Source organism: Triturus cristatus, chromosome 4_2 (genome assembly GCF_964204655.1).
Source record: "Triturus cristatus chromosome 4_2, aTriCri1.1, whole genome shotgun sequence".
NCBI classification, from domain to species: domain Eukaryota; kingdom Metazoa; phylum Chordata; class Amphibia; order Caudata; family Salamandridae; genus Triturus; species Triturus cristatus.
Window position 1 is genome coordinate 729,085,194 of NC_140586.1, and position 13,219 is coordinate 729,098,412.

Here is a 13,219-nt window from a genome sequence, read left to right on the forward strand (position 1 = left end):
AGGATGGGCAGGGTTGAGGAAGGGGGAGCTTCAAAGTCTTGCCACCTTTGTGAGCTTCCCCAGGCCACTTGCTGCTGTCAGCAACTGGTCCCCACTGGTTCTGACCCCCACTTTGGGCGGGAGAACAGGCAGGAAAAACAAGTGACGAAGAGAAGTTTGCCCACCTCTGCCAACTCCACCCCTCAGGTGGGGGAGGCGTGGTGAAGCACAACTCTGTCCACTCCATCTTGAAGATGGGGGGACTCAGCCAACCAGGGACAGGCTCATGCCCCCCTCCCACTGAGTCTACACCCAGAACCTCAACTCCTTCTACCAAATACTAACCTCAAAACCGATAACACTATTTTCCTCCATAGGATAACCTTGACTGTTTTTCCGTGGAGTTTGAGAAACTAAAGAAATTCTTTAAAATTGCATAATCTAACAAAAACGATTTTACTTACCTGTTTTCAGGAAATGTCAGAGTAGTATCTAGGTGCACTACTCTGTGTAAGCCTAGTAATCTCAAAAGTAACTTACCTGCTTGTTTTCTAAAAAGCCTATTCAAGTCTATGTACTGTGTCTACTAAGTATTGCATTTCTGTGCAGCCATACTGTAAATCAAACCAAAGTGCATATCCAATTATCATTCAAAGTGTATTTCAATTGCATTATACTGTAAAGTATTTATTGCTTACCTGTGCCAGGCTTAGCTTGGTTCTAGAAAATAAAATAACTAAAAATAGTTTTTTATACAAAAACAATTGGTCTGAAGTTCAGTCTTTGAGTGTGTGAATTCATTTGCTGACTGTGTACAACAAATGCTTAACACTGTCCTCTGATACTGCCTTATTGCTCGACCACACTACCACAAATCAAGAGTGAGGTTCTATCTATGTTTACCTCTGCCTACCTTTGCGGTCCCACTGGACTCTGTGCACACTATCCCTCACTTTGGTATAGTATGACAGAGCCAGCTTCCTACACTTACCTATATATATTCGGTGCTTTGAAGAACAAATTTATATTAAAATCTGTGCTTTGAGATTTGAGTCCAGAACTAGTCTGTCAAGTACCATAAATGTATGTATGTGGATTTCCTGCCTGGGGATTTTGCATTTCTTGCCTAGTAATATCGCTCATATGAATGACCATGCTCTGATCTTCATTAATCTAAGCACCTCCTTGATGCAAAGGTGGGGTCCTTTTCACAGGCTGCGGAGGGGGCGGGGGGGTGTAATTGATTAAGTTATGTCCTGTGAATTTGTTTTTACTGTTCTGTTCAGTGCCTAGATAGACTCGCAGGTCATAGTGCGCTTTACTGTTACCCGTTTGGATATCCAGGTACCCAGCAGGTGTGTGTGCTTAGCCCTACCTGGGGGTAGGTTTGTATATTGAAAAGCCAGGTCTTCAGCATCTTGCTGAATTCAAGAAGAGAGGAGTGTTGAGTGGGAGGCTGTTCCACACTGTAGGAGTTCTGTGAATACGTAGGATGTAGGAGTACGAGCCCTTCAGAGCAAAGTTGTCTAGATGGTTGGTGGAAGGAGATGCATCTGTTCAGGAAGGTGGAGCCTAAGTTGTTAAGTATCTTGAATGTGTGTGAGGAGTGTGAAATAAGCTTGTTTGTGTATCAGGCGCCATTGGAGTTCTTTTAGGTGTGATGTATGTTGTGTATGGGAAGTTGATGCGGAGTCTGACTTCCGAGTTCTGGATGGTGTGTAATCTTCTAGTGAGTTCTTTGGTGATTCCAGCGTAGAGTATGTTCCCTTAGTCCAACTTGCTGGTGACTAGGGCGTGAGTGACAGTTTTTCATGTTCCAAGACATCAAATGTCACAGCAGACTGGGTAGCCACTTAAAACAGATTAGTATGACTCATTTAGGGGTAATTTCTTTCTCTCATATCCCCACCCTTCCTAGTCTCAAGGTAGTCTATTGTTTGGATGTCTGATCTCCCATCTGGGACCCTTGCACCTTAACTGTTGATGCAAGTTTCCTGGGGAATCTCATCTCTTATCATCTGAGGGGTGCAAACGATGTGTACTGCAGAGACGTCCATAACTGCATCTGCCAGTGCGAGGATAAAATAAATGGGCAAGTGTGAATTCACGGAGAGGCAGAACGTGCTTCCGTACCTGTATGTATGCTAGGTGTGTAGGTTTCATCCCTTTAAGTATGAAGCTAGTTTTCCACTTTAGTTTTCTTATCCGTGGACTGTAGCCATGAGTAATGACCTGTTTTTTGTTACCCTTTTACTGATTCAGTAGGAGGCTGGTAGATTTAGTTTCCATTTATCTGATCATTCCTCTCCAAACTCTTATCATGCTAAAGACCATCCCAGACTGGAATCCTACTGCAGGAACACCTGTGTTTTTGGACACCATGTCCCAGAGACACCCTTACCAGGAGGCGAACGCCAGAGAAGGGGGAGGAGTGCTGCCAGCAGGGCGCCAGAAAGTGCTGCGCTCCTTCCCACAACGTGGGACTAGCGCTGGCCAAGGGCGGGTCCGTCTGTCACCCGAGGAGGCCGGGCCACCACTCCCCCTTCCCCCCCCGGTCTGGTCTATTTAAACCAAGGCAGCGCTGGATCGTAAATCCATTAACTCCCCATTGGATTGCCGAGGCGAGCTCAGGTAACCGGAGTAATTATGGGTAAAAGGAAACTTCACATGACCGAGGGTGTCACCACTGGCCCTCTCGAAAAATTCCTAATGGGCACAATGTGGGCTATAAGTAACAAAATAAAACCTACTGAGGCTAAACTTGAGGAAACCTTAAAAGGAACTCTAAAAGTAGCCTAAATAACTGTAGTCGTCTGCCCCCAAAGTTGCAACCGCACACGAAGGCACATCACTAGATATGAACCCCAGAGCTGGTCAAGCACCGGGGGCCGTTTTCCACCCTGCTTCTATAAAAGCTCCATCTCCAGGGACTAGCGCAGTATTCCCACCCCCCCCCCCTCCCAAAAATAAATTGAAGCATAAAGACACACAAAAGCACCCCGCCCCCTTTTTCAGTCCTATATTGGAGTCCTGGGCCAGATTACGAAGAGCTCTGTATGTAACAAAGTCGACCGAAATTGAAGAGACTCAGAGGCAGGATTAACTGGAGGTGGTCCTAAGAGGGTGGGACCAGATTAAATGCAGTGTCTTGGAATCATGAGGTGAACACAAATATAAATAAAATTACCAAATATGCACCAGTGCTGAAGCAACTGGAAGACCTGGGAATCGATCTCCCTTCAGGACCACAGACCTGTCACCTGATTGAGTACCATATGTGGGCGCCTTTGTAGGAGTGCCCCCACCATGTCCAGAGAAAAGGAAAGAAACTTGGAGTTAACTAAAAAAAAAAATGTGTTCACTGGCTAGGGGCAAGGGCTATACTAAAGGGGGTCAGCGAGCTGTTTAATAATATGATAATTGTCAAACTAGTGAGTTGGGTGGGTAGAGGAGAGAAAACTATCACAGGTGATTGCGCGATCATGAATTTTCGCTCCCCTGCCCTAGCTGAGAGGGTCCTAAACGTACGTAGGTCAACTTAACTGGCGACAAATAATATCTCCGCTGTCCCCCTCGGCTTTTTCTATGGACCTAAAGAGTCTGTCATAGACCCAGAGAACACTTCGGATGCCAATCGGGAATAAGAGAGAAACTCAGGAGAGACTACACCTAGAGGCGTTTAGAATTTCAAGGAACCCTTGGAGAGCGAGTATTAGGTGCGAGTGTCTCTCTGAGCTGAATAGACCGGATTGACTTGACCCTGAACTAAGTAATTCTATAGATATGAAAGATGAGGTTAGTAGTGAAATGCCTGATCCAATGACCATTACCAGAAACCCTAAGTCGGTTTTGCACCCAACGGTGAAGTAAATTGTACGTCATGGTGAAGGTCTACATGCATTCACATACCCTGGGGTGGTGCTTAGATCATGGAATGTAGCAGGGTTTAAAAACAAGATCGGCATACCTGACTGGCACAGATTGATGTCTGGCGCCCATATCCTCTGTCTCCAGGAGACATGGGAGACAACGTTCCACCCTATCGATGGATACATAGGCTTCTTTACCCCGGCGAAACCCTCAGTGATGGGTACGGCGAAGGGGGGCCTAGCGACTTGCATTCTGAACACTATACCCTGGAATATTTTGAAATTCCTTAATGACTCTCCCTATTTCCATTTATTATGATAGGTAGGCAAGCAACAGGATATTCTCTTGATCAGTTTTTTACAATAATTGTTTTGAAAGCTCGAGAACCCAAGTAGTATTGGACCTGAACCTTGTTATACAGACAGTTACGTCCTCACATTATTGAGTAGGTGACTTTAATATACATTACTGTTCTTTCGTAGACAAACCAATTTGCGGAATTATAGACATGGAAGGCGAGTCCCTCACTCAATTTAAACATGATACATATGGTGTAGCCCTGAATAGTCCAATGGTGAAGTTAAGCCTCAGGATCCAAAACAGAAAATTGAATGAGAGTGTTAGCTTAGCAGCCACATTTTCCAGAAATAATTACGAGTCCACCATCGACTAAATTATGGCTTCCGAACCCTTAGATCCAGTTATCAAAGGAATCGAAACCACCTTCTCAGGGTATAGCGACTATACAATGACAGAGGTCAGGGTGACCCTACCTATGAAAAGTAAAAGTATACTGAAGCTGGGATTTGACCCAATCCTAGCATCGACAAATGGGTTTTCCATTAAATTGTAGAAAGTAGACCATTCAGCTTTTATCCCATATATCTTTCAGTACACTATGTCCGAGATAATCCGATGCTTAGATTCTGAGGCTGACCCAGCACAAATAATCTCTTCTTTTTCAACTATTACTCTGTGTCAAACATTCATAGAGTCGTAGGTCACAGCCATCGGAAGCCCGAGAGAGGGGTTGGTTTGATTCAGTGTGCACACTAGCTAGAAAGCAGCTGCATATAGCACTACTGAGCAACCAAAGCATCTGACATTAATCCGGTTGGCACAGGTTCATTTTAAACAGACCATCGCCCTGAGGAAAAAACGTATCATAGAAGTGGCATGGGAGGATTTGTTACGGGCCAGCGCCCATAAGGTTAGTAGATCCTTCTGGACGGTAATTAATAACTATTTCAGGGGTCCCCATGAACCCTCAACTGAGGTGCACATTGCAGAGGAGGATTGGGTTAATTATTTCTCAGGCATTTATGACAACTGTCCACTCATGAGACTGGAGCAAGTGACACAAAATAAGACAGGGAATCAAGAGGCCCAAGGAATAGATATTTTACAGCATACCCTTTAGTCCGCGAGTTTGCTTGAGGTCAAAAGGGCCCTGGATGAAAGCAGTAAATGGAAGACCCCAGGCTCAGACGGGACTCCTCTGGATATGTACTGGTAGCAACAAGCTCTCTGGGCCCCCTGCTTATGAATGTTCATAATGCCAGTGTAGTGACAACCCCCCACATCATGGAAATCTTCGATTATTATCCTGATTTATAAAAAAGGCGATAAATCACTAGCACAAAATTATCGTCCCGTATCATTGCTGGATGCCATTGTGAAAGTTATGGGGCGTATATTACTCAATAGATTGGAAGGTTGGGCAGCCGCAAACCAGGCATTGGTGGATAATCAATTTGGTCTTAAAAAGGAGCTGAGCACAGCCCACCAATGTTTGAATTTAAGTATCCGCATTGGTGGCTAAGAAGGGGTCGCTATATCTATTCTTAATGGATTTGTCAGTAGCTTTTGACTGTGTTTCACATTCAAATCTGTGGAAAATCATGGAGAATTTGGGGGTCCATGCAGGAATGATCTCCTTCATTAGGCAATTGTACTCGGACGTCAACGCCTGTGTGCATTTTGTAAGGGATGGTGAATGCTCGGCTAGCTTTAACATCAAAAGAGGGGTCAGGCAGGGGTGTGTTTTAACCACCTTCCTGTTTTCCCTATACACGAACTGGGTAGAATCAGTTCTATGGTCATCCGCCAGGGACACAGCGATGATGGGTTCGGGCCCCTCCCAATTCTACTTTATGCAGATAATGCTGTACCTAATTGGTAGAACTGAGAGGGGGTTGCAGAGTTTAATTAATGATTACATTGCCTTTATGGCGGACCTGGATCTGAAAGTAAATGGCTCCAAGATGTATACCATGACCTATGGGGCCAAACACAGGGTAAAATCCACTTTTTGTATGCGGAAGGGCACAAATTGAACGAATCGCCCACCTTCTGTTATTTAGAAACACTTTTTGATAGCAAAAATTCCTAGTCCCCTATGATAATAGGTGTTCGCAAATGGAGAAATCCATTAATGGTATATTCTCGTTTACCAAAAAGTTGGGTTTCATGGCAATAAGGGAGCTCCTCACTATATATTTGAGCAAGACAGTGGCTTCATATGGTTTAGGTGTATGGGGAATGGTCGGTATACAGAATATCCTAAGGGCTGAAGACTCATTCCTTAAACGAATTGGAAGCCCCGTATGTATCTGATAGGCTCTAATTTTGCTTTAGCACTCAATTTGATCGCGAGAGGAAACAGGGCTGAATACGTTAATCCTTAAGGATATCATGAATCTAGATTATGCTATGGAGTTCCCATGCCTGAGACACATAAAATCTACATGCGAGGAGATTGATTTAGCGGCCTAGCGGTTCTTTTAAACAAACCAGATTCCTGTAGATCGCTAACCAAAGACAATTTGAAATACTGTGCCCTGAACAAAGCCATGGGAAAGAGATGGGAGGGGGAAAGAGCAAAACCATCTGTTCTCGCTTACAGTATGATGGCTCACCTGGAGGGTTTGAAATCTTATTTGACTTTGGAACAAAATGACCAGCAAAGGTTTATTCTGACCTGATTCAGGTTAAACATGATGGTTGGGTTTCAGAGTATTTGTCACTCCCTGTCAGAGCTAGTATTGTGCCCGTGCGACAGCGAGTCGCCTATAACCAACTTGCACATTGTATTTCTTTGTCAATACTATGAAACTCCTATGAAGAAATGTATACTATCCATATTTAAAACACGCATTTTTAGACCGGGCTGACCAGCCTTTTTATTTCTACAGCAATTAAATATTCCATATGTGTGCTATGCAATGACTTCTTTTCTATGTCAGGTACTGAAAATAAGGTCTTCAGGTGGAATTCCCCTAAGCAAAGCACATTCTTGGATGATCGCTATATATTTTTATTATCCAACAGATTTTTATAATGATTTTATACTGATTATTTTTAGAATTCGTTTTTTGAGTGGATGAAATTGGAATTTAAACTGAATTTTTTCTCTTTTTGATCTTTTATAACTGAATTGTACATATGAAAAGTTTTTTTAGCATTCTTGTCCTTTATTTTGTTGTACACTTTTATGTTACTGAAAAGTATCGAATACATTTATCACTGACTGACCACTTCTCTCCCATCTACACACTACCCTTCCTGGGAGTGGGTGGGCTATGGCCTTGTGGGAGGTCTGTTCTACACGATGGCCTCTCTATCATTCCATCACTCACTCCATCTCAGTCCAACTTCAACAAGCAACAAAGTGATGCAATGAATGCTTGAATTAATCTCAGCCACTGGCAATTGCTCAAGGCTACTTTCCAGACCTTTTTGCCCACTATGCCACTCTAGACAGAGCAGTGATACACAAGTTAGTCTTCGTCCTGCTCTACTAGAAGCAGGCCACCCCAAACATACCCACACAGGTCCTCAGCCAATCCGATGCCCACATCCTCTGACACATAACAATGGGTCAACAAATGCATGTTGCCATCAGCAATGCAATGGCTATCTCAGTAGGAACACATGCTTTTGTCATACTGCTTAGGGCAGGCTGCAGTCATCCACACATAGATGCAATTGGGGGTGGGGGGGCCAGGTATTTTAATCAGTCAGTAAAATCATTGACAAGCTGTTAACTCTTTGCAGTTGACCGTTTCAGTTATTTGTATGGAGTCCAGATGTTTGCTCATTGATAATGCTCTTCATACATTAAATAACTGTGGCTTTCCATGCATTGTCGGGGAAATGCGAAGACCGAGGTCCATTTTTACAATTTAATACAAGGCACTCGTCTTGCCGTAGAGGCGTAGACTGCATCCCTGGTGATTTCTCGTTTATATTTTCTTTACAGTTAAAGACTGGTAATATTCTTGCAGTCTTGACCCAGTGCTTGGTTTTGTAGTGTCTTTCAAGCATGGACACCACAGTTTGCATGCAGAACAATTTATTTTAAGCAAATCACCTTTTATTTTATGTAACTCACAAATGGTCAACTACTTTGTTATCAGTACCAACGGTATTTTTTACGTCTTTATAGCAGTGCTTGACCTACCCTATATTCTCAGTTATTCCACCTGCTTTCAATACATTGATGATAATCTCCATTACTCGAAGGTATCTCTGAATTGCTGAGCGAGGGCATGCAGACTCTTGTTTCTCAAAGGTGAAATTCGGACTGGCCCACAGCCTTCTACCCATGTTTATCCATCTAAGGTGTTCGTTAAATGGCTTTCACTGGACATGTAGAGATAACATGTTGCAGTAGTGTGTAATTTAGGAAACTCTTAGCCTAATGTATTGCAATTTTAGATCCTTATTTCATATTGGTCATCCTCTTTTATACTTTAACATGTATGTTTTTTTTTCTTTATACAGGAAGTCTGTTTATTTCATTGCTGGTACCCTAGATTGATGGAGACTGTTGTGTAAGCTGTGTTAAACAGTAAAAAAGCCAGATCTTCACAAAATAATGGAAGAGAGTAAGACTTCAACCAATGAAAATCATGAACCAAAGAAGTATACCCGTGTTGTGCGTGGGGAAAGAAAAAGTGTTCGAGTTGTGAATAATCAGAAATACAAACACAAAAATGCAAAAGTTGTAAAGGATTTGGATTTGGAGGGCCGGTCCCCTAGTGGTAACTGCATCAAACAAAACCGAAACGATGCCTGTATTGATCAAATGGGAGAAGCAAAATCAAGTAAGACAAACATGCAAAATTGTACAACTGAATCGAAAGTCCCTGGATCAAGCCCACAGGACCAGAGTCCTGGGAAATCAGAAAAGCCCTCGCAGTCGGTGGCCGTTGTAGAAAATGTGATCCCAACATGTGGTCATCCGGTTCTAGAGCTGCCATGTTTCCAAAATGTAGAGAATGGTGTTCTTGAAACAGGCTTGCCTGCTGTCTCAATTAACCCCACATCTGAGGAACCTCCAGAAATTCACGCACCGAAAGCATGTTCAGATCCTATTGTAGACCCTGAGATTGTTAAGAAGCAAGAGAAAATATTAACTGAACCAGACGAACTGGGTGAGTATCGCATTTTACCTTTTATTGATCATGCCTCATTTTGAAGGATATATATTTTTTATTGACTCTAATTTGCCATTTGACCAATGTCATCAGGTGTATCTTTATCTAGTTCTCATTTTAGCAAAAAGCACATTGTTTTCGTAGTCTGATAGTTTGATATTTATTCTGAAAAAGCATAAACAGCAAGTCTCAGCATTCCAAAGTGGTTAAAACTACTCTTGATGACCTGTGGCTATTTGTTCCCTCTGTAATTGGTTCTGTTGTACATTTTATCAGAGTAAATGTAAGTCATTAATATAAGCCTTGGGTAGCACCCAAAAATGTAGAGTACCAAAAAATATTGAATCACTTTGCAGAAACATGACTTTAACTATTTCAATGAGTTACTTGGCTCTTTCTTGTATGGGCACGTACTCCTAAACATGTACATGCCAGAGTGGCTCTTTTCCTTGTGTTTTCACGTATCACTGTAAGTTCTAGTGTTAGTGGACACTTCCAGATGAAGTGCTAAAGTGTGTTTTACTGGGAATAAAATAGGGGAAGAAATCTAATATCAAAAACCCCATCTTGTGCAAATGTGGAAGCGTGAAATAAGCTTTGAAAGTAGCTAAAAATGTATCGGTGCCAAACCTAGAATTTTTAAGGTTATATTAAGGTAAATGTCGGCACTTAGTCACTATTTTTGTGGTCTTCTGCTATTGCTATTATATTTCTCTATAGAGGTTGTATTTTTCTGCTTCATAGCGCTGTAAATAATGGTGATGGTGCATTTTATAAATTCTGACATCCAATATTTGTAGCTCAGTTAAAAGTAAGCACTAACAAAGCCAATAAGTTTGACATTTGTGTAGTTGATGCACATATGCTGAGATACATTACAAATATATGCTCATAGTCCTACAGAACTGCACACCTGCGGCCATCCATGCACACACAGACCAACATTTCTACAAAAACCCACTCAAAGACCAGCTGACAAACAGAAACTTATGCACACATGCAACCTAGCAAGCAGTCACTCATACTCACAGATCAGTAGAAATAAGTTATGTGCTTGAATGCCCCTTTGTGTGGCTATCTGTTTAAAGCAGTATGGCAGACGAGATCTTGAAGGAGGTGAAAAGAGAGGGAATGAGTGTGAGAAAGTCATCCTTCTTTCCCTGATCACCCCCATTTTATTTTTCTGATTCTGATGGTTACTGACTCTGAATGTGCCCTGAGCCCTGCTAACCAGACCCAGGTCCAGTGTTCTGTTTAAAAGGTCTAGGGTAATTGGTGTAAGTCCCTAGTATATGGCAGGGGATGTAGGTTTAGAGACCCCAGTGGATTTAATGCACTTAAGTGTGCCCTTCTATGGTGTCTGCTGTTTCTAAAACCAGCCTTGCAGGCTGGATTTAAAATAAATTGTGTCCACATTCGACTTAGGAATTAAAAGTACCTCCAAAGTCGAAAACGACCTTTTTATTACACAGAAACCCCTAAGGACACCGCTAGGTGCCCTAAGGGTAGGGTGCCTTGTTATAAAAAGCAGGGACATTACAAAAGATGTTTTATATGCCCTGGTGAGTGAAAAACAGCCAATTTCGTTTTCCCCATTATAGTGCTGCTAGCTCCATAGGCTAACATCAGAAGACTTTATTAAACTTTAAAGTCTAACGTTCGACAGGAGTGAGCTAGCTCGATTATTCAAAGTAATAGTTACAAAGAATCCAACAACTTGCCAGGTTGGATTTATTACAAGTATTGCAAGAAAGTAGTTTTAGAATTTAGTCTCCTGAAATTACCTAAAGCAGCACTGTAGCAGTCTCTTCGGATTGGCCAGCCTTTGACAGCCTGAGCCAAGCTGTTCCTGAATTAGGTGTGAAGATGCCTGGGCTGAAACAATAGAGACATCTGGTGGGTGGAGATCTGCTGGCTGCAGAAGCCAGGACAGGAAGGGGTCCTGGGGAGCCAAACTGTCTTCAAAGGGAGGAGGACAGCTAGCACAGGAACCAGGCACACCCCCAGCCAGAGTGGAGCCCTTCTGATTAGATTAGGAGAGGATCTGGAAGGGGAGTGTAGGGAAAGGTAGCCACACCTGTGGGTTGGGTTAGTTAGACCTGGTCTCCAAGGAGAGATTTTCTTCATTTAGATTTTTGTCAAGATGTGTATTCTTTGACAGAAATATGCCACACTTCCCAGAAAGTGGTCATAGCGGAGGGTGGCAACTTGAACCCAATTGCCAGCCCAGAACATGGAATACATATGGGAGAGCTGCACTGCACCTCATATCTCTGCTTGGAACATCTGGAGAAGGACTGCCCGGCTGGACCCTTGAAATCCACAAAGAAACTATCCTCTGCACCACCACTTGAGACGACACCGCATGGACCATGGATCTCCTTATCTTCCAACTCCACACCGATGGCAGAACGTCCATCAGAGGCATCCTCGCCTACAGACCCTCTGGACCCTGCCCCTCCTTCTGCAACGCCATCACCGATTTCATAGCCCCTCTAGCCTTCGAGTCCAAGCACTACATCTTTCTCGGTGACTTCAGCTTTCACCTTGGCAACCCCACAGATACCAACTCCGCCAAACGTCTGAAACATATGAGCAACATCAGCCTCACAACTGACCTCTGCACCCTCCTCACTGCAACGGATGCCACCCCCAAACTTCCGATCACTGCTTGGGAACAGCTCAACACACACAGCACAATGTACATCTTGAACTCCATCCACTCAGGAGTGCCCACGGCCCCTACCTCTACCACCTCTTCAACCTCAGATGCAAGGATCAGCTGCCAACTCACCAGTAAGCCTGGGCGGAGTTCGCAGAGTTCTGCTATGCGGAGCTCCGCAAGCGGCGGAGTGCTTTGGATAAATGCTGTTCGTGGTGGTTTTCAGTGTCAGATTCTTGTCTGCAATGTGCAATCATCGCGAAACGGCACCATGCACAGCGCAAGCGGGTGCTGCTTCCTTTCTGCCGCTAGAGTAGATTTTTACTCAAGCTTTATGTTGGCAGTGGTTGCAGGTGGCAAGATCTTGGTGCTAACGGTCATGAAGAGCCCTAAATATCATGATTTCTCCTTTGGGGTCTGAGGAGTGCACTTTGATGCCAACCAAGGGCCCAGGAACTGGGGAGGTACCTTTTTGGGGGTCAGGGACTCACTCTTGCAGAGACCAGAAGGGTTCAGGCAGGTCCAGTGCAGCACGTCATCTGGGCAGTTGCAGGGAGGTCTCAAAAGCTTATGTCCCTGTAGCTCTTAACAGGAGATCAGTCAGCTGACCCTTGTAGTCACTTCATGAAGACTGGGATAAAGTGAACAGTTCCAGTCTTCCTTCTCAGGCATTAGGGAAAGCCTCCAGCAGCAGGGCAGTCCTCTGACAGCGCAGCAGTCTTTCTTCTGTAGTATCCATAGGTCCAGGAGTGTACTCGTGATGGTTCGAGGGTTCAACACCCCCCCCCCCCTTTCCCCCAAATCTGGTTCTGAAATTTCCTCCCTTCCCTTGCCCTGGTCCCAGGAAGTCTGGAGTCACAAAAGGCTATTTTGAAGTGATTTGTGTGTGTACAGATGCAGCTCCTTTGAAGTGCAAGAGTGGTAGGTGACCGCTCTGTCCCTCTTTAGGAAGCTGGCTCTGTGTATACTATACCAAAGTAGGGTATAGTGTGCACGGAGTCCAGTGGATCCCCAGAGGTATAGCAGAGGCTAAGGCAGATAATACCTTTCTCTTTTGTAGTAGTGTGGTTGAGCAGTCAGGCTTATCAAAGGGTAGTGTTACGCATTTGTTGTACAAATATTATGTCACACACTCAAAGACTGAACTCGGACCAATTTTTTGTATGAAACGTTATTTTGATGTTTTATTTTTAGAACTAAGATTTACTTAGTAACAGATAAGTTATACTTTTCATACAATGTTACTTTTCAAAAGGCAGTGAGCACT

General features: G+C 43.6%; 1 protein-coding gene across 2 annotated transcripts in view; it reads left to right on the forward strand.

Moving 5' to 3' along the window:
* Nucleotides 1-13,219, forward strand: part of TUT4 (terminal uridylyl transferase 4) — a 1,269,543-nt gene that overhangs the window by 124,240 nt on the left and 1,132,084 nt on the right. For both annotated transcript variants that reach the window (XM_085602613.1, XM_085602614.1), the window contains exon 3: nucleotides 8,635-9,287. In XM_085602613.1, coding sequence (XP_085458739.1) covers nucleotides 8,729-9,287 — 559 coding nt within the window. In that variant the 5' untranslated portion in view covers nucleotides 8,635-8,728. The remainder of the gene's footprint in view (nucleotides 1-8,634; nucleotides 9,288-13,219) is intronic.